The sequence below is a fragment of the Poecilia latipinna genome, unplaced genomic scaffold (genome assembly GCF_001443285.1).
Source record: "Poecilia latipinna isolate Pla-1442-1.1 unplaced genomic scaffold, P_latipinna-1.0 Scaffold916, whole genome shotgun sequence".
Classification (NCBI taxonomy): Eukaryota; Metazoa; Chordata; class Actinopteri; order Cyprinodontiformes; family Poeciliidae; genus Poecilia; species Poecilia latipinna.
In genome coordinates this window covers 165,288-192,650 of record NW_015113532.1, presented here as the reverse complement: position 1 = coordinate 192,650, position 27,363 = coordinate 165,288, and the positions used below count along the sequence as shown (strand labels likewise).

At 38.9% G+C, this 27,363-nt stretch overlaps 1 protein-coding gene across 3 annotated transcripts; it reads right to left on the bottom strand.

Annotated features, from left to right (window-relative positions):
• Positions 1-344: 344 nt before the first annotated feature.
• On the bottom strand, positions 345-24,112 carry LOC106957568 (F-box-like/WD repeat-containing protein TBL1X). 3 transcript variants are annotated; one of them, XM_015048960.1, is made up of 15 exons: positions 23,430-24,112; positions 7,379-7,484; positions 6,801-6,946; positions 6,095-6,311; positions 4,361-4,493; positions 4,068-4,209; positions 3,910-3,973; positions 3,713-3,810; positions 3,325-3,385; positions 2,580-2,701; positions 2,431-2,505; positions 2,219-2,346; positions 1,813-1,974; positions 1,614-1,719; positions 345-825 (listed from the first exon to the last, which is right to left on the bottom strand). In XM_015048960.1, exons 2-15 carry the CDS (start codon positions 7,434-7,436, stop codon positions 799-801), a joined length of 1,539 nt encoding a protein of 512 aa, XP_014904446.1. In that variant the 5' UTR covers positions 7,437-7,484; positions 23,430-24,112; the 3' UTR covers positions 345-798. The 3 variants fall into 3 exon arrangements, with proteins under 3 accessions (XP_014904446.1, XP_014904444.1, XP_014904445.1); XM_015048958.1 differs by having other exon boundaries at positions 1,614-1,715; positions 1,809-1,974; positions 23,430-24,109; XM_015048959.1 differs by lacking the exon at positions 23,430-24,112 and adding an exon at positions 12,857-12,954 and having other exon boundaries at positions 1,614-1,715; positions 1,809-1,974.
• Positions 24,113-27,363: the final 3,251 nt, after the last annotated feature.

Sequence of the window (27,363 nt, the reverse complement as noted above, 5' to 3'; positions counted from 1 at the left end):
TTTTTTCTTTTTTTCTTCTTTTTTTAAACAAAATGCAAATCTATTCATTTCAAGAGAGAACAGGCCGTTTTAGGGCATCAGGATGATTACTTGGCAAGTTTTCCTCTTGTTGACCTGCTGTTAAAAACGAACTAGCATCTACCTCGTAACGGCACATTCAATCTGACTCTCAAACGCCCGTCTTGTGGATAATGTCAAACAAGCAACGGGTGCTGTGGAAACTTCCTCCTCCGAGAGGAGAAGTCAGGCATCCCCGTCACCTGTCAGTGGCAGCATTGCAGTGATGATAATCGGTAACCGTCATCCTTCTTGCCTGCTCGATTATCTGGACATAGAGTTATATTTCCTAAAAGGAATTGTTACCCCAACGCCTTCCCTTCGCATTTTGTTGCTTCTCCCAGCCCAAACACCTGTCTCTCATTTTCCCTTCTTTCTGCAGAAAACTTGACTCATCTTTGCGTTTCCACCCAGCCTGCAGGGGCCCCAGCACGTCCTCGTTAGAAACCTTTTAATATATGGATTCGCCCGGGAGGGAGTCAGATCCACGTTGAGGGCTTCCTAAGCCAGTTTCCATCCTCTCTCAGGCTCATCGGAAAAAAAAAAACACGCATCAACAAACATTAAGGTGCAACGAATTTAGTTGGTGTTTGAGCTGCTGCTGCCGTCTGGTTAAGGTCCTGTGAGGGGGTCATTTCAGTCCACCTTTACAGCCCTTCTTGAGCGAGGAGAGTGCGTTTGCTGATGTCCGAAGAAGGTAAATCTCAGCGGTTTCCGGGATTCGTCGTCCCAGTAGGAGGGCTATTTTCGGAGATCGAGGACACAAACCTGAATAGGGGGAAGAATCGGGTACAATGAAAACGGTGTTGAGGAAATATTTTATTTGCAAAGAGCGAACCAAAGCCTGGATGGGTGCCTAAAAGGATATTTTGTTATACACAGTGATGAAATTCTTGTTTTTTTTTGTTTTTTTTATTATTATTATTAGTTTTGAGGATTATGAGACACAGCTAACAAAAACCAAGTATTTTATTTATTTTTGTTCGTTTTAGAAAAGTAGACAACTATAAATCTATTGTTAAGTTCATGCTGTAGTCTACATATAGTGTTGACAGCTGTCCAGCAGAGAGACTGTAAGTTCCAAGTATATTCATGGGAAGTTGAGTAGAAGAAAACAAGCTTGGGAGATAAAATGTAAAGTTTCCACAGTTAGTGATGCCTGATCACATTTTTGTACCTTTTTCTTGCACTTTTTTTCTTTCAATTAATGTTCCTTTAATTTTACTTAGATAAAGCAATCCACTTTTGCAATTACATTTTAGAGTTTAACCTTCTTGTGGAGGGTGTTAGTGAATGTGTGCTAGGCAGCTGTCGGTTCAAACCCCCCACAAAGAAGTGTGTAGGTCATAAAAAGGCAGAAACACAACATTTCTCCGTATTGCACTCAGGCAATGTATTCGTTTTCTGACACTAAAAAATGAACTTTGTGATTCAAAATCCAGGTGTGTAATGAATGTTGCATCAGTTTCACTTTTGAATTGAACTACTGACAAATTAAGGCTCCAATAACACTGAAACTTATTGACACGCAACCTTTAAATAAAACCGAAGCTTACCGAGCCATCTGATGCACTGGCTCCAACTTTATCTCCGGTGCTGTTCCAGCACACCTCAAAAATGCCACCGGTTCCCCTGTAGCTGTGGACCAAGGCTCCAGTCTGAAACAGAAGCATCACGAATAAGAGCAAACCGGTCTGAGAAAAAAAAAAAAAAACTCGTTTCAGCTGCCGTCTTACCACACTCTGACTTACCGTGGTGTTCCAAATGTGGACGCACTTGTCGAAGGAGCCGCTGGCGAGGTGTTTGCCATCAGGGCTGAAGGCCACGCTGTAGACAGGCTCCTGGTGCTTGGTCAGGGTGTGTATACAAGCCCCTCGCTCCACGTCCCAGAGTCGCACTGTTGAGTCAAAAGATGCACTGTGTGGGGGAGAGAATAAAAAATAAACGTCTGAGAGCAGCATTAAAGTTTCTTCTTTTTTCTAGAGACAACACCTCGATTTTTTTTTGGGCCTTTGACGTTTAATTTTCCTGACAATTTAATAAATCCAATGCAGAGAGGCTGTAGATTGTGCTACAGCCTCAATATGTTAAACTCCTACAAAATAAAATTAATTTAAAAAATATATATATGTACAGTATATGTGGAGGTGTTCTTTGTTACCTGGCAAGCATGATGTTGGAGTTTGGGTTATTTGTGCCCGGCCCGGTGGGGCTCCACTTGATTGTGTAGATTTCTTTACTGTGAGCTTGGAGGTCGTGGACACAGGACTCCTGCTTCATACTCCAGATCTGTGTGTGACGGCAAACAACATATGAATGCAAATCATCTCTCACGTTTGTTGCCTGCAGCTACTAACGTGGGGAAAACCTTACCTTTAAGGTCATGTCATCCGAGCAGGAGGCAAGCAGCATACCCGATGGATCCCACTTAATGGCGTTGACCTCGTTCTGGGGGAAACAAAATGCTCGTTAGGAAAGACGGAGATAAGGTCAGGAAAGCAACACGGGGAAGCGCTGCTCACCGAGTGACCCTGGAAGGTCTTGAGAGGCCGGTCGCTGCCGAGGCGACACACGTGGATGCACATGTCTGTGCTGCAGGAGGCAAACGTGGTGTTGTTCTGCCAGTCGACATCCAGCGCAGGGGCTGTGAAGCATTTGCGAGCATAATCGTTAGAGGTTGGCATGTTGGTGATCTCACACCATGGCAGAGTGCGAAACAGTTTGCATCTTGCCCACAGGCACATGTCTATAAAACCCGAGTGAAATCGGTGAAAAGTTAGTTTCTTTCAGTAATTAAATTCAGGTATACGACACTGGAACTGCAATGTTTCAGTGTTTGCTTTGGTTAACTCTTAAAGCACCGACTCCAACCGCAGACCACGCCTTGTGAATCTCCCTCAGACATTTCAGTGGAGTTTGCTTGTCAATCTCCCCCAAGCCTGTGGTTATTCTTGCTGCTTGTGCCCCCTTTCATTAGCCTCACTTTGTCCTTCCACTTAGCTTCCCAGTGATGTGCTTGGATAACAGCAAGCTACTTAAGCTGTGACTTTTTTTGTGAAGGGTGTCAAAACCTGTCTGCTGGACAAGTCAGACTGTTGACTTTAAATGTTATGTTGACATAAAATAGCATTTCTGTATACAAATCTGAGCGTACCAAGGCTACGCTTTTTTATTTTAGTTAAAATACTTGAATCTACTCCTATATTCAGATGGATTAGGATTATTTATGTTGGAAAGACTTTAATGTTTTGAATTGAGCACACTGACCTGAGTGAAAAGGAAACTGCTGCTTGGCTTCTCCTGTGTTTGCATCCCAAATGATTGTCGTCTGGAAAAGTAAAGATCGAATTTGAAAGTTAGGGGGGGGAGAGGAATCTACAGCAACAAATTCTTTAGAATTAGACAGAAAATTGACTTGTTGTCCAACTCGACACATATTTATTGTTGGATGTCAGGCTTGAGTGACTAACCATGTCCGTTTATAAACTTAAAAATGTGCGCAGTCGTAAAATGCATCGGGTTTTATTATCTAAACTCAACTTTGTGTAAGTATTTGTAGAGCAGAGTATATGTAAAACAGAAGTGAACCACAAATTTTGGAAGGCTCTCATTGCTAAAAAAGCTCAAACCGCTGCTGTGGGATTTTTAAAAGTACCTTATCTACGCCAGCACTGAGAATACAGTTCCCCTTCTTGTTCCATTTGAGTGCAAATATGGGCCCTTTGTGCTGCCCCAAGGTGCTGGCCAGATTTCCTGCAGGATAAAAGGTACCTTTAAAATGTCTGAAACTGGATTGTTCACAAAAATGATCCAATAAACCTAAAGTCCAGAGAACAGTGATGGAGGACGCACCGTCCTTTGTCCATATCCTGGCAAATCCATCATACGAGCCAGTCGCCAGGAGGGTCCCCTCGCTCTGTTGGACGGACAGAAAACAACTGTTAACTCGTCTGTGTAGCATATGGCAGGGAAGCGAGAGAGACGATGAGGATAGCCGATCTGAAACCTACATTCCAGTCCAGTGAAGTGACGTCTTTGTTGCTGGGGACATCCTGGCCGCCTTCTCGGATGCAGTGGCGGAGAACCAACTGGGTGGAGCTGGAGCTGTTGTTCTCGTTCAGGTTCCAGATCCGAGCCGTGGAGTCGCCCGAGCTGAACAGGACACGCACGCACGCACACGCACACCAGACAGTTCAACGGTAAGATGTGCATTTTATAAACACAAGGCAGTGCATGCACCACTGTGGACTGATCTGTCCCGGCTCCGCTCGGGATCCACGTCAGGAGAAATATGCTGGCTTACCCTGAAGCCAGCAGGTCACTGACAGGGTTCCAGGCACAGATGAACACTTCGGACTCGTGGCCTCGGAGAACTGTGGACTTATTGGCTGGTATCTCAACGTCCCCGTCCACCTCCATGGGCTCACCGTGGTTATCTGGCAAGACCAGGCGAGCAGAAAATGCGATCAGATACACACACATATACTATGATCGATAGTACTATAGAACTCAATTTGCATAGAAACTCCAAAGAGACCCGTCACAATGTGAAAAAGTCTCAATTGTGCTAAATTTGTTTGAAAAAAAGAGAGGTAGCACCAAGTAAGGGTTGGTTTGAGTTGAAGTCCCATCGCTAAAGTTAAAAGAATACATAAAGCGAGGGACTTCAAATTTTTATTATCTCATCAATATATATTATATAATTATGTAATAAACTCAATGGCTTCCTTAGCATACACACTGACAGAAAAAAAAGCAAGTAAACATCTTTTTGAGGACATTTTCAGCATAAATTGTTGGAGCCTTAATCAGAATATTATATACTAATCAATAAAACTCTACTGCAAAAATCTAGGATTAAGTCAGAAGTTTACATACACCCATTGCCAGCAGGATTATTAGTTTACATACTTTTAGTGCTTTACTTGAATCATTTTTTCTACATGCTTTCTGCAGCCATTACTGAGATTTTGAAGTTTCACTAAATAAAAAGGTGCATCTCAAAAAATTAAGAATATTGAGGAAAAGTTATGTATTTTTGTCATTTTGATTATGGCTCAAAGTTTTTGAAAACTCAAATTTCAGCATCTTGTAAAATCAGAATATTAAGATCAATAAAGAACAATATTAAAACTGAAATCTCAGGCTTCTGATAAGCATGTTTATTTATGGAACAACTGGCTTCACTGCTGTTCCAACTTCTTCAGGTCTATGGTAAGCTTTAGCTTTGAGTGGTTCATGGGTTCTTCTTGAATATCAAAGCGTGTGCATTTGTATACGACAGTGACAGTTTGGGTCAGATGGTTGAAACTTGGACACGATTGCCAGAATTGGGGTTCTGAAACAGATTCCTCACAGTTCCAACCTGAGGTCCGTTGACAGTATGTAGATAATGCTTTAAACCCAAGAGGATGATGACAAACTGAAACATTTAAAGTGATAATTCTGATAACAGTGATCAAATATCTCATCAAAATTAAGCTAGAAGTTTGTTGATGGCTGAAAAAAAACAAAAAAAAAAACATGTGGTTTCACAGCAAATGTTTAAAGAAATGTTAGGTGTGTGATGTATGCATGTATAATTTTGGACCTGAGTGAATTACAATAAAAAAATCCACAGTAAAACCTGTTAAGGTGCGTGTTGTAAAACGATCCCATCCTTCACACAACTAATTAAAAGCCCTGAACGACACTGGAGCCTCTTCTGGCCACAAGTGTAACATTAGTCACAACACAGTTGTGTTCCTATCAACACCTGCAAATTAATTTCCAAGGGGATCCAAACATTATCTTCTTATTCCACTTGTCCACCTGATCTCCAACTATCTGGTTTCCCTCACAAAAGAACTAAGCAGAAACTACTTATCATTAAGGTGATCTATGACAAGCTAAGAGGTTTGTCGTATTTTTGTTAGGACAAACAACAGATGACTAAATAACATGAGGATGCAATTTTTAATCCTCAGTCTTTATGGGCTTTCACAGTTTGGCGTACACACAGAACCATCCAATCACCTAATTCTTTGATTCGACTTACTCATGTGAGTGTTGTTCTCCTCTCCATTAACGGTGGCTTCTCCGTTCTTTGGTGCATTAGACTGGTTTCCTGAGGTCGAAGCAGAGACGGCGCAGGTGGCGTGTTGCTGGGCGAGCTTGTCACGGAAGGCCTGCTGCCGCGTCTGCACCACGTCGGGCATCACCGCATCGATAAGCGATAGGGACTCGATCGGCCGACCGTCGAAGACGGTACCATCCTGTCAGGAAGAAAAGGACATTCGATACTATATTCATTTACTCTGGAGGAGAAGAGACATTTTTCTGTTGTCCTGTGTGCATAATTAATGCTCAGCAGGCAGAAGTTACATTTTTGCCCACAGTAGTTGATGGACAATGTGATATTCCTCACACGTTTTGTGCAAATCTGTTTATTTGATGCAAGTACAAATTTTGAAAATGCACGCTTTATCTGTATTTAAAGACAACCTCACACAGAGACATTTACAATGTCACGGGTATGTAATATAGCTGTAACATAACTGATAGAAAATAAGACATGACAAGTTTAAGTTATGGAAACAAGACTACGACCAGTCTTTCACTATTGCTCCCAACAGCAATCTGCTAGTACGCAATTTTCAATAAATGTTCACAAAACCATGATAATATTGACCTTTATTGAATTCCAATAACCGTGAAAATACAAAACATTTCCATTCTGTTACATTCCAGGTCCCTGCACTCACCTCATTAATGCTGATTTCTGCCTCAACGTACTGAAGCCCTTTCTGCAGGATGGAGATGAGGGCTGCAGGGGGCACTAGTGTTCCATTGATGTTCGACTGACTGATGTGGCTCTCAATGCCAAAGGTGAATGCTGAATGGGTAAAACCTAAAAAAGAAGAAAAAAAAACCCCACAAGATAAACACACAGCACAAAGACTCAAGGACAAACACGTTAACTGAACAGAAATGTGAACTTACATGTTATGTAATTTAGGAAAGAAAAGAGGCCTGAAAAGACCTGGTGTTGAATTCATACATTTCTTTTTCACTGATAGCATGTGAACATATTTGCACACAACTGCTTGGTCTCAGTCACTGTAAACACCAATTAAACATCAGCAAGGATTTCAATCACTTATCTAATATCTCTTAGAGTATGCTCAGTAAACAGATTATGTGCTGTGTCTTAATAACAGCACTTTTTTTTTTTTTTACTGAATATACGCCTTGCAGGTCATTGCTATGGAAATATTAGATATATTAATAGGTTTTCAGCAGAAACTGTTCGCTGTGTAAACAAGACTTTCATGAGACAAACCTGACTCTTGGAGGTATCTGTAGACCAAGAAATTCACTTCGTCACTGGTAATACTCATCTTAGCCCAGCGAGAGGGGGGAGGTTTGTTGGAAGGCTGAGCTCACTCCTACAATAACGAAAGAAAACACACAGTTTAATCGGTGAATGGGCAAATGGTAGTTACTGAAGTGCTCAGATATTATTTTGTGTGGCATTAAACAACTAATCTCTATCAAAATGAAATAAAACGTAACCGCATTCTGCAGAGGGCAGCTTGTCCTGACTTGTGCTCAGTCATGCAACATGTTCGCTCCAGTTCTTGTCTCAGAGCAGATTTTCTGCTTTAATTTAACAATCTTTGTAAATTCAGAGTTGTTTCTAATTGACCTAGTTAAATACAGCAGGGGAGGAAAAAAAAAGCTCTTATAACACAAGCAGGATAATAATGGCAAACCTTTTTTTTTTTTTTTTTTTAACAGAAAGAGAGCTGCTGCTAACATTAAAATTACAAGAAGAAGAAGAAAATAAAACACCCAAATGTACATGAAGCTGAGAACAGCTTGCCAAGAACAAAGCAAAAACTGAGACAGGAGAATGAGTTGAGACATGCAGGTGTAAAACTGTTTCCCTGTGTCTCGCATTAGGAACAAATGGCAACGCTATTATGCAGAGGAGAAGTGTGGAGATACAAAGGGTTTGTGTCAGGTATGAAAACCACATGGCTGTCATTCCAAGCACTAAACAGGCCCCACTCAAGGCTTCCTCTGGTAGCATAGCAACAGGAGAGATCGAGCTAAATAGACGTGGAACGGTGTTGTCCCAATTACCAGTGGGCATTTAGCCAGAGGGGCTGAACATGTTGCACATAATGAATTATTCACTCTTTCACCTTGGTATGTTCTTTCAAATGGAGTGAACCTTGACTGCGCTATGAAAACCATGTGAAGGATAACAGTAGATAAAAGCTTATAAAAGACACAGCGTCAGAGCTGAAACATCCACAGTAGTCAATTTCCAAAACTTAAAATGAAATTTAAAAAAAAAAAAAAAAAAGCATCAGTTATTGTTCTAACTAGAGTGAGTGCTGCTTCTTTAGTTAGTTAGCTCACACAAGGGAATAGGGAAGGCTGGCCACATCAAAGCTAAAGCGGCGGCTGCAGCTACATAACATACAGCTGGAGATGCAATCAACAGGCAGCCTGAAGGGGCTCAGGTCCCATCAGTGCAGGACAGCAGCAAATAATCCCTCTATCAGATGAATGCATGATGACACCACCCATTGCACAACCACTGCCATGACAATATCAGGTGCAACATATGTCTACTTTCCCCTTGTTCTCATCTATGCTGCCATCACCCTGACTTTTGGTATTTTTGGCGGCGTTATTTGTGTCTGGTGTGAGCACCGGCTGCCGTTACAACTGCCCAACTCGCTAAATATTGCATCAGCAGAAAATAAAAAGGCAAGTTCATGACACTTGAGTTTTAGACGTCCTTTGCGATATGAATACAAAAGCATTTTAAAAGTTTGCACCAAGTCTTGATTGTTTTTCAGCAAGAATTTTTGGATATGCAATATAGAAAAGAGGGAGAGGGAGACGAGACAAATGTTTTGTGGTAACACCACAACTGGACTAATATCAGCTGTTAAGGGCACAAAAAAATTTACAAAACAGTAGAGTTTGCTTGACAGCACACTACCGGTACCAACTCTAAAGATTATTTCATTATTATTAAATAACTCTGGACTGTATGCGATCTTTTATAGTTCTAAATCCAGCATGCTTTCATAATCAAACCTGAATCAGATGCTGTTATGTAACACATTGGCCATTTAAGTTACCAGTATCAAAGAACACCAGAGTTTTAAAAAGTTACAAGAACCACAAAAATGTTCCATCATATGGCTGTAAGAACTTGGAAGCAGAGGACCATTACTTAAAAGAAGTTAACATTGTTTTAAGACATCCGGTTGGCATGTTGCAGTCTTGCTATCCGACCCGATTAGTCCAGCTAATAACCAGATATTATCTCACTGTTGTACTTTTACTTTATCAAGAATATTTAAGCTTACTTGAAATCTACAATAAAATTAACTAGTGTTTGTTTTCCTTTGTTTCAACATAAAATGTATAACTACATTACTATAACTGTAATAATGTATGATGTTATCTTAACAGTAGTAGGGGTAACGGGTTTGATAAAAGTAAGCTTTTCACATTACACCTATTTTATTTTCTATGCAAATACTGTGGTACTATAATATTTTTATTGAAGGTTATCATGCCAATAAAAACTCTTACTGGCACATGCTAATGCTACACTAAGCAAAGATCCTTTCAATAGTTTCAGATTCATGAAACTGTTGTTACCCCTTTTAAAATATGTTTGAGGCAAGATTATATCCCTTTGCTGTTTGTTTCTTCAAATGATCTTAAAGTGTCCAAATTTGTTATTTTAATGGCAGTGAAACTTGTTATGACAACAAAGCATGGGGAAGAATTAAGAATTACTTTTACAAAGTTGTTACTGACAAGAGGTGTAGTTATAAAGTTGATAAGGATTAACATTTCAGTCTGACTAAATATCAAGAGCATTGGGCATAAGGCAGACAACCTGAATGGCCTGAATTAGACATAATCCTCATAAGCTTGGGTTGCTATAGCAATATGAATTGTGAGAGACACAGCAGGTAAAGAAATCCTAAGCCATACAACTTCAAAATATCAAGCAGCTTCACTGTATTCAGTCAACTAAGACAGGCACAGAATTGGCATCGATTACAGAGTAAGAAAACTATGCATTAAGGACCTTAAATTAATTCAAAACAACAAATTTTTAAATACCAATCGATTAAAAGCTAGGACAAACTAATAAATTGACTCCTGTTTTTAGTCAGTAATGAGAATTACTTCTATGCAGGGGCATATGATGTCACAAGATTTCACAAGACTAAATAAAACCCCTATATTCATAATAGTATTAATATTGCTTAACATAAAGGCCCCCTCAGAATGGAAATACAATAGCCAGAACTGACAAAACACCTAATGGGTCAATGATGAGAATGCCTGCTGGGACTATAGGGCTCATTGGGAGGTTTATTGCACTTTTATGGCAATTACTTTACAATGGCCACCCCTTCTCTGCAGAAACACTGGGCAAAAAGAATGGCCCTGTGAAATATTTGTGTGTGTGCTCAGTGGTCACAGCTGCAAACAAAATGTAATTCCATGATACAACCAATTGGGGGCAGTCTAAAATGTGAGGAGCAATTTAGGATGTGGGCTGTCCTTGCTTTGTTTGGTGCTGCTCATAAGCGGTTAGATTTGCTCCAATGCGGAAAAAAAATTGAACTTAACGCGGAAACCGATCTCTTTTAAGGTCACTCCAACCACATAATGAGAGCTATGTTTTCTCAGGTTTACATTTTCATGCTTAAATTGTTTTGTTTTGTTTTTTTTCTAGAGGAAAAACTAGAGATGCATCAATCAGTATTTTGCCAGCTGTCTGATCTTTTCCCTATGAAGTTTTTGTCATCTGGTACAGACATTAGATGATTCAAACTCTTGTTCAATAAATATAATAAAAACACAGCAACAATAAAACTTCTGTTGTGATCTATTTCAGTAACACAGGCAACATCAAAACCATATGTTAATATGGCAGATGTTCTTAATATGTCTTTAGTATGTTACATTAGAAGTTAACACAACTAGCACTGCAATTGCAATTTTTGTGGGACAAAAATGACATTTCTATTCTATTCTAATACACAGCTGTTTTTGCGCCTCAAAGACCAAGCCAACTTTCAACAAATTAGCCCTTGTCATGCTTAGTGTATCATTTCCTAAAGCTTACTGCATTAAGTTTTCAGTACATATCTTTTATTGGCCAAATGCTCAAAACATACAAATGGAAATAACAACCATTGTCCAGCCCCAACAGCTTTCAGACCTGAAGCCACTTCAGGAGAACATTTTCAAGGCAGGAATTAGACGTGTTCTGCACACATCTGTGCATGTTACGCAATGACCGATACTGACTGGGGGGAGGTCAAAGTTAACCCACCGCTGTTACATCTCTGAGCAATCAAGGGAGGTAGTCACAAAGCAGTTCTGGGATCTTGTCCAGTCAATAATATTAAACTAGCCAAATAATTAGATTCAGCAATTCTTACGAGAAAAGATTTCAACACATCCTCCATAATCCAGACAAATGTCAACACCTTGGAGACTCCTTAGGTTACAAAGCTCATCTTCAGAGAGGTTTCAGTTGCCTTTGGCTGCAACTATATGTTTTAACTCGCACAAAAAAAGAAAGGAAATATCTGGTATGATTGAAAGGCAAAACAATTGTTAAAATCATGCAACAGTTATCTTGTCAGAGCATAATCCATTTGTGGCCAAAATATGCAGCTAATGGGGACTCTGACTGTGCTTCAGCTTACACGGTTCACTTTCTTTTTACAACTAAACTCGACAATAGCCGAGTAGTTTGAATTATATTATTTGGCCTTAAACCACAATTGCGACCGAGGAAGACTTTTACTCTCACCATGTAAGATGATTCAGTGTTTCATTGAGAAAGAAGCATTTCCACGGCAATCTTGGCAACCTGCAAACTGAAGGCAGTTTAAGAGGAAAGTAAGTTTGACCTGAAGGTCACAGCATGACTTGGGTAAAACTGGACAGTCACACTCTAAACTATCTTTGCAGGTTAGGTGTAGGGGCAGGTCATTCCACATCTTCGCCATTTGTCATTTTGGTCATTTCATATCTGTCTTTTTCGAAAAAGAATAGAATGTCTTATGTGAACTTTTTACCACCCTAGTGTGGATTAGTACTTACCAAGGGGACATTTCATACCAGCTGTGATAAAATGAATTAAGTTTCTAACATCTAGTCATTGTACTCTAAGAAAATGTTGTTTTATGACCAATTCATTTTGTGTTACCATTAACAATTCTCAAGAGGGGATGGCTGAGGATAACAAAAACCATGTAAATTAAGATTAAGTACTTATGTGTGACATTTAGAGGAAGACTTGTATAACTGTACATGAAAACTACAACATCGGGTAGACTAAAGAAATTAAAATATGCTTAAAAAAATCATCCGATGAGGTGATCAGGGCATAAAGTAGTCTAAACATGCATTTGGGTTTAAGAATTTCAGAGAGTGTATAGAAAACAAAACAAAGGAGAACAGCATCAGCTTTTCTAATCATATTTAATACATCAAAGATAATTTTAGATTCGGAACTCAAATCCATAAGCCTGACATTCTCGAAACACGATTTAAAAGCCGATGAGCAGGGTTATCGTGGGAAGCATTTATACTTTACAAGAATCCAAATAAAATTCCTTCTGCATACACTGGGCTGCAAAAATCACACAAGCAAGGAGAACCAACCAAACCGTCGTCTCCTACGCATGCAGTTTTGAGTACAATGATGTTAAAAAAAAAAAAAAAAAAAACACAAAAAAAAACTGCATACCACAGACCCCATTTTCTCCTGAACGGTCACCTCCTGACAGATGTGCAAACAAGACCTGGAAACAGCAGCCATTTTCTCTTGAACTGCTCTGCTGAGTAAAACCCGCCTTTGAAGCCTCTGGTTGGGCTGCAGTCTTGAGGGGGAGGGAGGGAAGTGTGTGTAAGAGACAGAACGAGTGAGTGAGTGAGTGAGTGAGTGAGTGAGTGAGTGAGTGAGTGAGTGAGTGAGTGAGTGTGTGTGTGAGTGTGGGGGAGGGGAATAAGTGGTGGGAGGTAGTGTGTGTGTGTGTGGGGGTTGGGGGGTGGGATTGGGAGTCTGGGTGATAAATAATGATTTCCACACAGGTAATCACAACAACTATTTGTGTATTGTCCTCCGTCTTTGTCGGTGAGGCGGCAAGTGACAGTCAATGTAGGTCAGCGAGCGGTGGGGGATGGGAAGCCTTTTCAGTTGCAAGGGGAAACACTTCTCCCACGGCTCCTTTGGGTGGCAACACTTAGTGTTTACCAGCAGAGGCAAGCTGTGCCCCACAGATACAATAGTATGCAGGTTTCCACTTCAACCTAAAGCTCCGCCCACAGACCGATATCCTCTCAGAGTACAATAACTCACACGTGAAATTACCCGTTTAGTTAATCCGCTGAAATGAAAACCTGGCGAGTGAATGGCAGAAAACTGGACCTTGCAGGCCCGATCTATTGGCTCTATCAACAGCTAACAAAAAGCTATGCATGTGGAGAGGTCTTGTGGTTTGAGGAGCTGCCCTGCGTTCAGTCAAACAAAGCTCAGTTCCTAACCCTTCTCTGTTTTCTTGTACTTTTTGCACACAAATTCCTTCCCCGTTTCCTAAAAAATTGCCGCGTAAGCAAAACCGCGGTGGGGGTATTTTATTTTTATGCTCTTGAAACAATGAAACAACATAATGATCAAGTTGTTTTACGATTTGGCCCTGTGGTACAAAGAGCTCCAGGTCAATGGGGTCGACCACCGTGACGTAGCGTGGCACATCACATAAAGCCAATACCGATCTGACATGAGGAATTTGGCTCAAGTGTTAATAATCCTTCAAAATACTTGACCTTAAATTATTATCCCTGATAATGCTGATTTTGTTTAAGATTTAATTGTTTGAATTTTGTATTTTTTTTTTTTTGAAGATACATTTTCATCAAAAGTCAAACGTCTCATGTGTAGCTAATTCCCTAGTCTATCAATATCTGAAAATCTTTTTATTAATCTATTTGATTGGTTTTGATTCCATCTGCCATTTCAGCCTGTTCACTCTATAAAAAAAATAAGAGATTATATGAGATTATGACAATTTTTGGTTGTGAAAGCAGGAACTAGACCCCTGACTGGCAAGTTCAAATTGGTGTGTGGTTATTTCAATACGTCCCATGGTGGGTGGCACCATTTTGTACCAGAACAAGGCTGCGCAAAACAAATGAAACTGCTGGGATTTTTGGATTTTAGTATTCATTTTTCAGTGGGCTCACGTCATAGTCCTAAACACCTAATCGGACAGTAAAAGGTCAGGACAATAACGACATTTCCCATACTTATCCAGACCTGGAAAAGGATAAAAGCAAATTCCCTGCTTTTCCAGACAGGCATACAAATAAGGAGAGCAGACATTTCCTCACAGACGTTTCGCAGGTTCCTGCTAGTTAGCTGCAAACTGTCTTCAGAGAAACAGCCGCTTGATAGGTCATGTGCAAACATGACACTGAGACGTCACACCTCTGATATTTCTGCCTTGCCAGAAATACCCTTTACACAAGAAAGCTGCTTCCGTTTCCTGACTTCCTGCACAGCAACCCTACATGCACTGTTAATATAAAATAAATGAATCACAACAATCCCAGCATGAGCACACATATAAGAGACTCATGGATCTGACGGGGGTTTTTTTTAAGTTAACTTACAACTATCCTTGCACAGTTTTATGTCAATTTAGAAAGATTCTACAATAAAAGGAGATGCCAGGAAGTGCATATTTATCTCATAGGGGATGATGACATGTTTCAAACGTCAAGCATCTCATGTTCTCATGCTGAACCCACTGACCTCAAATAAAATAACCAACTTTTATTTGAGTTATTTGTTGTCCTGGAAAGGTAGAAACTGAAGGACAGCAGCCGTCAGATACTGTGCAAACATCACAAATCTTTCATCTGGGTGTCATTATCAAAATAAAGATATCAACCCATAGTTTATATTAATCTGACTACAGACAACACACACATATTTTCCCTTTTAACTCTATTATTTTGTCACATCACAAATACAAATAAAATAAAAAAAAATTACTGGGTTTTTATGTGATAGATCAACTCAAACTAATGCTCACAGACGCTCCGCAATGTAAAATAATACAACAATTTCTAATAAATAAAATAAAAGTTTGTCATCATGACATGATAAAGAAAATGTGAAAAAGCTTAATAGTTCTGCAAGACTCCACATTAAAGGAAAGATGAGCCGCAGAGATGGGGACAATCAATCCATCTAACTCACTACAAATTCATTAACACTAGGTGGCTCGGGTTTCATGTATTATTTAAACTGCGGTTCCTGGAGGGCTCTTTCTATCTGTGTGTAAAGCAACTTGCCTATATCAAAGTGAAAAACCTTGTGTTTCAGGTCTCAAGATCAGATGACCTTAAAAACAAACACCACAAAAAAATTAAAAAAAAACAGCATGAGACAGCATAGAGGGTACAAAGCAGTGAACCATTTTGTCTTTTTGAAATATTTATTACACCTCCTTAAATAATAGGATACTAGCGCAAGATTAAAGCTACTGCAGGCAACGGGGAATTAATCTGATGAAAAAGCTAAACGTAGAAGCTTAATGATCAAGCAGGTTATTGTGGGGCAACTCTTTGTCAGGTATTGTGTCTCCATCTGGTTTCTCCAAATGACTTGGCTGGTTTTTAGGTCAAGGGTGGCACAAATATCTCAGCAATTCTTGATGCTCTAGTAAAGAGAAAACACTGTCAAGCCGCTCTGTGCGTCAGTCAACGCTTCAGGCTTAGCTTGAACTATTACACAGATGTGACATTTAATCTAAAACCTTGTGCTTGCTCTCATAATAAGCTAAAATATTAGCAACTATTAACTAATAATGATAGCTTTAGGTAGGAGGTGGAATACTAAAAGACCAAATGTATATTTTTTGGAGAATCAAAAGTATATTTCTACATTTATTCAGCAAGAATTAAAAAAAAAAAATCCAGTGTTTTTTTCAGCAAGGCCCTTTTTTTCTCCTTTCATAATGAGATGAGAATTGTACAAATAAGCTGTACACACAGTCAGACTAGTGTGGGCAATACAACGGTTGCTATGGTGAGCAGAAAATCTTGCTTTTCCATCAACAGCTGCTCATGCCACCTTAAATACTCCACACTCATCTCCTGGCGCTTTCCCTCCATCTGACATCAGGGTCAAACAAACAAGGCAGACAAGTGCGACGGAACACCAATCCTGTTTCTGAGTCACTATAGCCGTGTCTCCAGCCAGCATTTACACAGAGTGGCACAAATACCACAAGCAATATACGCAGTGGATATATGGGCTATAAACAGACAAATTGATTTTTTTTATTTTACACTTAAAAGGAGGGTGTCTATGTGCATACTATGTAACAATTACTGTATTTTGCAGTCCGCTTTGGGCCAATACAGGCCACGTCAATAAAAAAAAGTGTTTTCATTGTCAACCAAAGACACAGTTGCCTTGGTAATCTCTTTCAAAGCCCATCTTTAAAACACCTGGATTACATTCATGCATTGCACTCCAGTGTAGCACGGTTAGGGCAAGTGTGTTGTCGGGTCGGCTTCTACACCCAGCAACGCAGGAAAACAAAAAAAACGGTGCAACTGTAACCATAAAACTTTCACTTCCACTTCCATAATCAACGTTTTGTTTTTGGGTTTTTTCTAGCGCGTAGTGTTCAGAGCAGCAATCTATGAGTAAAATAAAAGACACAATCCAGATAACAAATGAGCAGGTTAAGACTAAAAGTTACATTTAACTTTACACAAAGTTGCTACAGTCATGCTGAATGATAAAAAAAAGAAAAAAAAGTGAATGAGTTATTTCAGACATAAAGTGGATCAATGAGCTAATAATCTACACAGTGTGAATAGGACTAAGATAGGATGTGAGATACAAGTAATAGTCTGGCCATAGTTTATTAATGTGTGGGAATTAGACAATTAGGGCGTAGCCACAAGCTTCTCATTTACTCATCATCTAAACAGAGTATAAAGAAAAACTTGCTCTGGGTTCATATTTCAGCCACGTTTCAAACCAACAGCTCATCCCATCGCTTATAAATATTTTGTACAGGGCACAGTTTCACTTCTTCCCGGTCCATATCAAATAAGCATAGAATAAAATTAAAAAAAAAGCATGCAGTAGTGTGCATTATTTCATAATAAAAAACTGAACCATCCGAGCCTTTTATTATTGATGGCACCATGTTTGCCTGTGGTAGATTGCAAAATTTCATCACAAAGAAAAGGAGATGGAGTCAAACGTATCCCTAAAATAATTGGTGTTCTACTAACACATATGGTCAATCACCAAAATACTGAAAAGTTATATTTATCTTCAGGTGTATTAAATGCATTAAAACTAAAACTAACCAAGAATGTGTTCTTTGAATGTTAGGGACATATGCATGAGTTGGGATAATTTTGTAATCTTTTTTAATAGTCTACTTTTCAGTGAAATTTAACACTATTAACCTGTAGCAGATTTTACTTTTAATGTCATTATATTTAAATGATAAAATAATAAAAGGGTTAACATAATTGAATTAGCAGTCCAAAAAGTTCCCCAAACCAGAAAATTGGTATCCGAGACTGACAACAAACTTTAAAATCCAGTAGATTTACAATCATTTGCCAAGAGTTACTAGGTCATGCTGACGACGACATTCTTTAGACGCTTTTAAAGAAACTCTAAATTAGTTACTTTCACAATCAGTGAGGTATAAGATTAAGTCAGAGAAAGCACAGAGATGTAAAAACATGCCTCCTAAAGAAAACTGTATTTTCCAGGATTTTCCATCTCACCAAATTACAGAGGCTGCAAAAGGGCGAGAGAGAGCAAGACTTCCGCAGATATCTGGAGGCTGAGTGAAGTTAAAAAAATAAAACAAAACAAAAAAAGCACTGTTTTATTACATAGCTCTAATAAACTTTGACTTACTGGATGTGGAAATGTGGATTTAAAATGTCTCCATGATCACTTTGTCCGTTTTAAAATATTAATAAAACTGTTTTACAGAGTCTGCTCTATAGCAGTGTTGTGACTTTGCCTCTACTTCCAAAACAAATAATTAATGACCTCTCGTGGCAAAAAGGCAAGAATAAATATCCTCTTTGGTGAAAAGCAGATCAGTATTGGCAAGTTTCTAACTAAATAATTTCCTACTTGCACCTTTAAAAGAATTTGTCTGCAAATTGACACAGAAAATAAAGATGAATGGAATCCAATTGCAGCACAACCAGTGACTAATTTCTACCAATGTCACCTGATGACCTCAGAGCCAACCACACCCCGCGAAACATGTTTATATTTGTTTCAAATAGGCACTCTTAAGGGTGGTGAGAACAGACTCCAACATGAGGCGAGACCAGATAACGATTTACGTGTCAACAGCCTTGTGCGTCTTTCAAGAGCAGGGTTGTAAAATGGAAACCCTGAAATAAAACTCATTCTCAGTAAGTTCAACTCTCAGACTACATGCCAAAATGTTCAAATGCTGCAGTATTAATGCTTGAGTAGATGCCACGAGTGACATCTACTCAAGCAATGCTCTGCAGTCTGTAAGGTTACAGCAACCTTGTTTAGTTTTAGCATAGCAACAACTCATAAGAAAACTGGGTAGTTCTAGTGCTAACAAGCCGTCTTCAAGCAAGAATGTGCTGCAGTGTTGTTTTATTGGAATGTCATTTAAATGTTTCTCCTCTTTAAAATGACTAACAACCTAAGTCAAAACACATCCAAATGGTTGTTTAAGGTAGTTATTAAACAAAATTAAAAGAAAAAAAAAATCACCCTATCATTTTCTCTCAGATTTATTTCAGTCTTGTTTGTACCATCAGAAACATGCCCACACCGACAGCAAAGCATTCACTTTTAGCCACATCACTTTGAAACGGTGCCATTAAGACAGTCCTGTCAATTTCTCACTGAAGTCATCCAGCTTTTTCATCTTATGGTAATCTCACAGTGCTCAGCAAGATAAGAACGAGTTTCAACACATGTTTTGCTCGATTAACATCCGTCTGGTCAGTCCAAACATCTCAGTTCCTGCATTTCTACATTCTTCACTAAACTATGAATATAAATCCATTCTCTCCATTTAATTCAATTCAAAAACACTTCATTGCTTCCAAAGGGCTACTAGACCTAGTAATAACTCACTGTCTAAGTTTCATAAAGAGTCATGAACGCAAGTGAATTCAAGAAAAACTGCAAGTTAGAATCCTGTAAGGCAAAGTCAATGTTGATGCAACAGAAATTTATACAGAGAAGTTTAAACACTGATGTTATCTGGAGGTTTGAAAATAATTATTAGAAAGTTATTGAAGATTTTTTTTATTATCATTTAAAACTGCAAAAAAAAAATAATCCAAGTGTTTTAATAAAGATATGAAGCACAGTAATGTCCACTTATGACCCTACCTCCCCTTTTGAAATATTTCACCTATTACTCCATTGCTAGCCAATTAATGGAAAGAAAGCTCCTGTACTACTTCACCGTTTAAAAATATATAAAATTAAACTCCTGGGAAACAACTTTATAAGATAAAGTCGGACCACTAATCCCTCTTAGGTTAAAGCTATGGTAAAATGTTACAGATAGCATTACCACAATTGTTTTATTTTTACAACCTTTAGCTGTAGCATTGAAATTTATGCTTTTCTTATCTAGACGAAAAGAATTTCGTCATCCTGTGATATTTTTTGAGTAAACCTCACAACACCGTGGCATTTCTAACTCAAGGATATCCTACAGTGAGATATTTAATTTGTCTTAAGAGCAATACAGGGTAAACCAAAATGGCATAATCTATACTGGTGTGTATAAAGATGAAAAATAATTAAAAGCGCAACATAATAACTAAATAGGTTTCTCAATCTGGCATGCACGTTCTTTCACAATTTCCTGAACAGTTACCACGAGCATTATCAGTTACAGTGCACTCCTTTTCGTTTCTGAAAATCTATTTTTAAACACTTGGCACATCAGCTTAGATGCCTGCAGTCTTGATCGATGTTAAATACATAAAACATATGAAGAAAAAGTGCAAGGCACAAATGAGCCAGACATGCTTAACACTTAAACAGCCGAATATTAAAATGCTTTAACGGCATACACGTGGACCCATTTCAAATCAAATACCTACAAAGAAACACACAAAACTTAACACAATAATAAACTGCCAAAAGAAATCTCAAATCTAACCAAATACATAAATACGGACATTAATAAGCCAATACTGCTTTGGGTGTAATCTCAGAGTAACCACTGGTGAACCAGTTGGCTGGTAGCCCATGAACATTGCAAGTCTCTCTAGGGGTAGAAAATGGCTTACCTTCCCCCACAGCCCATCATAAATAAATACTGCTACAGAAATATTTGGATAGCTTGAAACAGAGAAGTGTTGCACCACAAGACTGACAAAGCTCTTCTCGGGGACTTCCTTGCCCTACTTTTTAGCAGAGGATGCCTTTCTGTTTTAAACTCAACCCACCCCAGAGGCTCAGCTCTGTTGCCTCACACTCAACAGATTTGAATCTTGCTTTTCAAAATAGATTTAAGGCACGACAAAGAGGACGAGGCAAAGTAGGTTTTTGGTTCTTTATTTCACTCAAATCAAAGACAGTGTCCTTATGGCATTGCTGTCATTGAACAAGACGATCAGAAGACTAGCTACTTTAACAATAAACCAGAAGATACTTTCAAACTATCTGCAATACCTCGCTTACTACAGCTTCTTTGACACGCGATTAAAGGCCTACTAGCAGACCTATTAAAGGCCATTTGACTTTAACACATGAAGGTACTATCGACATAACACCTGGGTCAAATGACTCAGGAGTAGCAAAAGCATTCATCATCTCCCACTCAGTCTTGCAGCAACTGAAACCTGACACCTAGACAGACATCTCAGTCATCTCAACCACAAATTTCATCTGCTTCCATTGAAGCAGGCGTTGTACACAATTAAGCAATAAGTATGAAAAAGCTGACGTTGACGTGGGTGCACACTGCGCTATTGTTTTTGGGTATTCCCAGACAATTTCAACCTGCATTTAAGAAAGTAGTTTTGTCACACATTATAACTCCATACAGCATTTCACTCTAACCAAGTTCACAATAAAATAAAAGAAGATGGGGGACAACTGAGATCTCTGTTCAACGTCACCAAAAGTCAAGTTTAAACAGGACCAGATCTACGTGTAATCTCTTGAATGTAACCAGTTCAGCAGTTTACGTTGTCATTTTCATTCAGCATACAACAATTTCATTGGTTACCATTGCTAAACAGTTCATTTTTCTTGTATTTAATGTTATGAGAAAGTATGGTGATAAAAATAAATAACAGGAACACATAAATATTGCTTATAACATAGTGAATTTGTAAATTATGACATGAATATCTAAAATAAACCCTACTTTCTTAAAGAAGTGTGAAACCTTCACTCACAGCTGCTAAAAACAACAAAGTGGTGAAGCATGCAGCTTCCTTAAGTGTTAATTGTCAATCTTGTGTATGGTGCATCAATAACACTTCAAAAATGATAAATAAAGAGGAAAAACATGCTACTGGCAATGTTATTAAAGAAGGTGGCATTCATTAAATTAGGGATTCTTATGTTAGGTGGCAAAATTCCCTCTAGAACTACACATGACTGGACGTTCGTCATATAAATTAGAGACAATGTGAGTCCTTATCCTGTAACAATCAGCAGCCATAAAAGAGGAATTAGAGGGGGAAAATAAAACTTAATATAAAAGAAGTATTATTCCGACCCATGCTCTCCCAATAAATAAATTCTAATGAAACGCCGTGAGTGAAATTCTCAAGACCTTTAGTAAAGAAAACAACTTAACTGAACTCAGACAAGGTAATGTAAAACAAGGATTGGCTATGCAATTATTACATATTGCAGTATGGTAATATTTTAACCTTGATACACAGGCACAAGCCAAACCGCACTAAACACTTGCTAAATTCAGTACAAGTTTTTATAACCCTATGTCACAGAATATTATATCTATCCATTGTATCTACTTGGGGTCTGCTCTGTATAGACTAGAGCAACACAAGTCTAAAAAGCTGATGTAAGCGGGTTTATTATTCAGGCTATCAGCTCTGGTAGCAAAGTCTGCAGTGTTGAGCTTTACAAACACGCTGCTCGTACCAAAGCACCTTCAGAATTAAAGTGACTACAGAAATATTACAGTGACGGGTGACACTCATTATACTTCCAACCCATGGTCGTCTCTGTTGACCACGAATATTTCCAAAGTGTTTTCAATGTGATCTTTTCAACGTGTGGAATATGCATTAGCCAGCATTAGCGTCACACATGCACCACCATCGGCTCCACTAAGGTCGGGAGCATTTGAGGTGAATTTGCGACGATGATCTAGAGGGGATTAAGCCAGCTAAGTGGCAGTGCATAGCAACATGTGGGGGAGGGCGGGAGATGTGGCACTACTATGCACTTCACACGCTTATAAAATCTCTGGTCACTTTCACATCTCAAAATAGGACACCAAGATGTAGGAATGGCATGACAATAAATTGTAGAAGATTTTAACCCACAACTTTTGGACCTGATAACAAGTAACTGACTTGAAGCAATCACACACAGGGTGTTCTAATGTCTTAATGAACACTTTTACGGTCTAACGCCAGGTCAGACATGTTAATAGTGTATTTTGTTTGCTTTCTGTCCATCTTCCAAGAATTACAACCAAGGTATATAATTTAGACCTGTCAATCAAGCTTCAGTAGCTGCAGCTGCAGCTTTAGATTGTAGTTATACAATAACACAAACTGTCCCTTGAAACTGGTGGCAGTCTCTTGTACAGTTGAAAGTCTTCCCCTCCCCCACACATGCGCTTCATAACTCTGGATGCCAATATAATATTATAACTCCTGACATATAGTCTTTAATAAAACAATAGAGTGTACATTCAAATGGGGGAGGGCTTTTATGGGGGTGTAGTTATTTTTGTCACAAATTATGAAACAATCTTTAATCCTCAAAAACTTACTGCAAAATAAGCAAGATAACATGGAGAATGAAAACACAAACAAATGCAGACCCGTGAATTTGGCTTGTTTTGGATAAGCAATAATAATTAAAAGACGCAAACAGGAATTTCACAACACACGTGTGGAGTGACTGGGGTGACTAAAAGCTAAGAAACACCGGCAAGCTCCTGCTTGAACGCCGTATAATCTATTTCTAAGAGTCTTTATAAAAGCCAGGCAGAAAGAGCCGAGCAGTCAGCGCATCCTGAGCCTTTACCCACCTTTAACTGTGAGAGTGAACTCGTGGTGTCCGCCGCCGCCACCTCTCTCTTCCTCTTCCACAAGGAGAACCTCCAACAACTTCAGTAAGCGAGCAAACACTTTCCTCCCATTTCGCCTGCCCTCATATTTCAGCGCGCTTAAGAGTCAGTTACAGTCGACCGGTTCGGCAGGGGAGCGAACCGGGAAGCTTCTTTCGTCTGGCGGTAAAAGTTGGAACAAGCCCGAGTTTCAGTGCGGCTGTGGCTGCAGGCTGGCTGCTCCGCTGGAGTTTCACCGTTCACTGAGAAACAGGAGCGCAGAGACAGCGAGCAGCGAGCAGGAGAGACGTAGACACCGCGGAAGGGGGAGGAGGAGGGCTGCCTGACCTTAAACCTGAATACTCAAAGCACCTTTGAGAGTATAAAATCAATTAATCTCTGTTAACATGCCTAAAGTAAAAACACAGTTTAAAGCCTCACCTCACCATACAGCAAGTACATTTAAAACCATGCCCCTGTTATGTGAAAACAGATTGCATCTGAGCTGTAAAGACATTTGTTTGAAATAAAATTAAGCTTTTTGATCAAAATATGTCTTCACCTTATCATTATTATATATATTTTAGTTTAGGCAGAATACAGTTCTGCACGTTGCCTATCTGGGCCTGCTTTCAGCGAGCTCCCCTCCCCCACTCCCCGGCTATTTTTCGCCTGCCCGGTCAACCAGCGGTTGATTAATTCTCCTTTCGCCTTGCTCAGTCATTCAGATTTGGAAAGTAAATAACAAGTTGACATCAGTGTGACACATTCCTTCGGTTACCGTAAAAACCGCTGCAGCGGCGCAGCATACATTTTTGTGCTACTGCCACCATATTGTGCTTGTATCAAGCTTTTATTTGAGTAGCCTAAGCCAAACCAAGCGTGAGTAAGCAAATTAATGGAGTAACTGAGAATAACTTTCTAAAATAAAATGTTATAAATAAATAATATTAAATAACATTTCCTTTTATGTACTCTCTGTTTAAATGTTTTATTCATGTCACTGTTAGGTGTTTTAATAATTGGTATGTAAGGTGTATCATCTGCAAACTTTAAACTAGTGGCATATTTCAGTTTTTGTTCCACCATCAAAATACAGGCCTTGCATGGTTATTTCAAGATTTAGGGAACACCTTTTTAAAGAAAGGACAAATACATTGGTTTCCCCCCAGAACTGAGCATTTAGGCAGCTCTCACTTGTAGACCAATGTCCAAACAGTGGAATGGTTGATTTCAAATTCTTCTGAGACTTATGTTGATGCCTTACCAGATAAAATACTGCTGTCTTCTGCCTGAATGCCTCAGAGAGTTGTTTTGATGTCTCCGTGGTTTTCACTCTCACTTCAGCAGTTATGAGCACACCAAACTTGATCTTTAATGTTTAAACAGACAAATCTGCTTCTAAAATTGATTCTCTAAAGATCTGCACATGATCTTGTATACCCATGTTTGACGACTACAATTTTCTATAGGAGTAAATGTAAGGAATGTCCTAACTTAGTCCTCGACTGATATAGTGTGTTATTACACTTTGCAAGTAATTTTAAAGTTTTTCATCAGTTTTTTGTTGTCTGTCTATAGACAGCGAAAATGGTAAAATGTATCTATAGAAATATATTGCAAAAAGGATCTGAACACTTTACTACACAAATCTAATGGGTGCTTTAATAGTTAACACAATGACTGATACAAAGACTCTAAAAGAATAATGAGCGCCTAAAAGAGCAACTATTTCTGAACACAACAACCAAATTAAAAGCAAAAGTAGAACATATAGTCACAAAATGATATCTGAGGCAAATAAAAGCACTGACTTAATAAGATTATAACCCAAAACTATAAAAACTTGGTCAAAACTCCACCCTATTGTTTGCAGTACCAAAGTGCTGCCATCCTAAAATTAATTGTGCCTTTCTGTCAGGATTATCGAGGCTAGTAACCAAATAAAACACTGTGAGCATCATGCTTGAAACCAGAGAGTTAGATTTTTTTTTCTTTTAAAATGGTTCAGTAAAGACAAAACAGATGATAGTAAACATGAACTTGCATGAACTGTACATGTGTCATTCCATTGTAAGCTCATTGTTTCTCCTGTTCTGTTTCACTGTCGCCAGTCACAATGCAGTCAGTGCATTGCATAGAGTTGCAGTCATCATGATACTAATAAAAGCCTTACCTAAGTATTTTTAACTGAATCTGTAATGACAGGGTAGAAATTCACAAATAAGCAGAATGTAAGTAAACGTAGAGTAAAATGGTGTGTTTGACTTGTCATGTCAATTAGTAAAGTCTAATTGCATAAACGGATAGACTTTACAAATTAGATTCAGGCAGATAGATGCAGGAATAAAACGACAAAAAAAATACTGGCTAGAAATGTAAATAGAAGTGATTACCTACACACTGCAAGATATCTGATACACAACAGCACAGGTCGGAAACCTTAGAGAGTTTATAAGATTGCAACATCACACCATAGAAATCAAGAACTCGCGTTACAGCATACTGCTGTGTCATTGTTGCCTTAACTCTCAGTCAGATCTGACAAAAATAGCACAAGATATGTGCACATGATGCACACGCAAAGATCCACAACTGGTATGAACGTAGTGTAGACCTTAAAAATAAGCATTTTGTCATCTGTCAGTTTTAGTGTTTTTATTCCCCCTAAAAATGTGGGATTCTTGACTTTCTAGATTTCAGCTGAAGCTTTAGTGCACATCTCATGCTTTACGTAGTATTCTCGAGCTATAAGATCAGCAGAACTGATATTAGATATATAATAGTGTGTCAACTTGTTATACATTTTGCTGTTATTCTGAGCAAAAGTAGGTTAGTAAAAATTCACTACTGGATATTCTCTTTAAAAAAAACATTGCATATCCTCATATCTCTAAATCTGTGCTCAAGATTAACAAAAGTTTTAGAATTTTGTCTTGATAGTTTTCTCCCAACAGACAGCTGCGGGAGAAACAATGAAAACAAACACACAGAGTGTGACATGTACATGTCAGTTAGCCAGTGTTTCCTGTCAGATGGATTCTCTGAAGCATATGATGGGATGTGTGCAATCATCTCCTCCGTCTTGGATTCACAATTTTTCAGTCTATCACAAACTGTTTCCAGCTACTACCTATTCCTGCTACTGCATGTTGTCTTCACCCCTCAGTAAGATCAGGGATTTTTTTTTTTTCCACTTGGGGCAGTTTTATTTTTTTTCATCCTACCATTTTTTTTTTTTTAGAAAGCAACCTTTCTCTGGGACTTTAAAAAGTTCTCACTTTCACACTAGTCTCATACCAACCCTGCATACCAGTCTTGTCACACTCCACTGAAAAACGTCTGAGATCACTGTCTGGTGCAACTGAAACCACATCTGCAAACGCACTTAACATTCTGCTGTCTAATCCTATAAATAATCCCAACATATTAGAATTTTATTTAAGTCCCCAAACATTCTTGTCTCCTTGTCCTTCTATTACATGCAGTGCGGTAGAGTAGCTTCCTGCCACACAGCCGGGACTGACCTCCCTAACAAAGAACAGGTTCAGTCTGCCTCCCCTCCCCCAACTGGGGAAGCTGATGAGGGTCACATGGCCTTTCTAGACAGCACTGAGAAGCATTGGTAATATGTAGGGGTGGGGGAGGGGCGCTGGCAGTCACACGCCTCTTGTTGTGTCATTTACCACAAGGATAGATAGATCACTCTGCAGCGGGGGGGAGTATACAGTGGAGCGTCTGGTGTTAGGTTTTTACTTTTATTTTATTTATTTATTTATGTATTTATTTTGCTGCAAACCAGCAGCTTACAGACCAGAAGGAGAAGAAGAAGCTTCAGTGAGAGTTTGTGTGTGTAAATAAAGCTTGTGGCATCAGATGAAAATAAGTAAGCCTTTTGTGCGTGTGAGTACACTAT

Excerpts from the sequence above, each read along its gene's own strand:
- LOC106957568 (XM_015048960.1), bottom strand. The coding sequence starts at position 7,436 with ATGAGTATTACCAGTGACGAAGTGAATTTCTTGGTCTACAGATACCTC. Across the intron at positions 4,210-4,360 it reads AGTGACCTGCTGGCTTCAGG|CTCGGGCGACTCCACGGCTC; the intron begins GTAAGCCAGCAT and ends TGTCCTGTTCAG. Across the intron at positions 3,386-3,712 it reads TCAGTGCTGGCGTAGATAAG|ACGACAATCATTTGGGATGC; the intron begins GTACTTTTAAAA and ends TTACTTTTCCAG.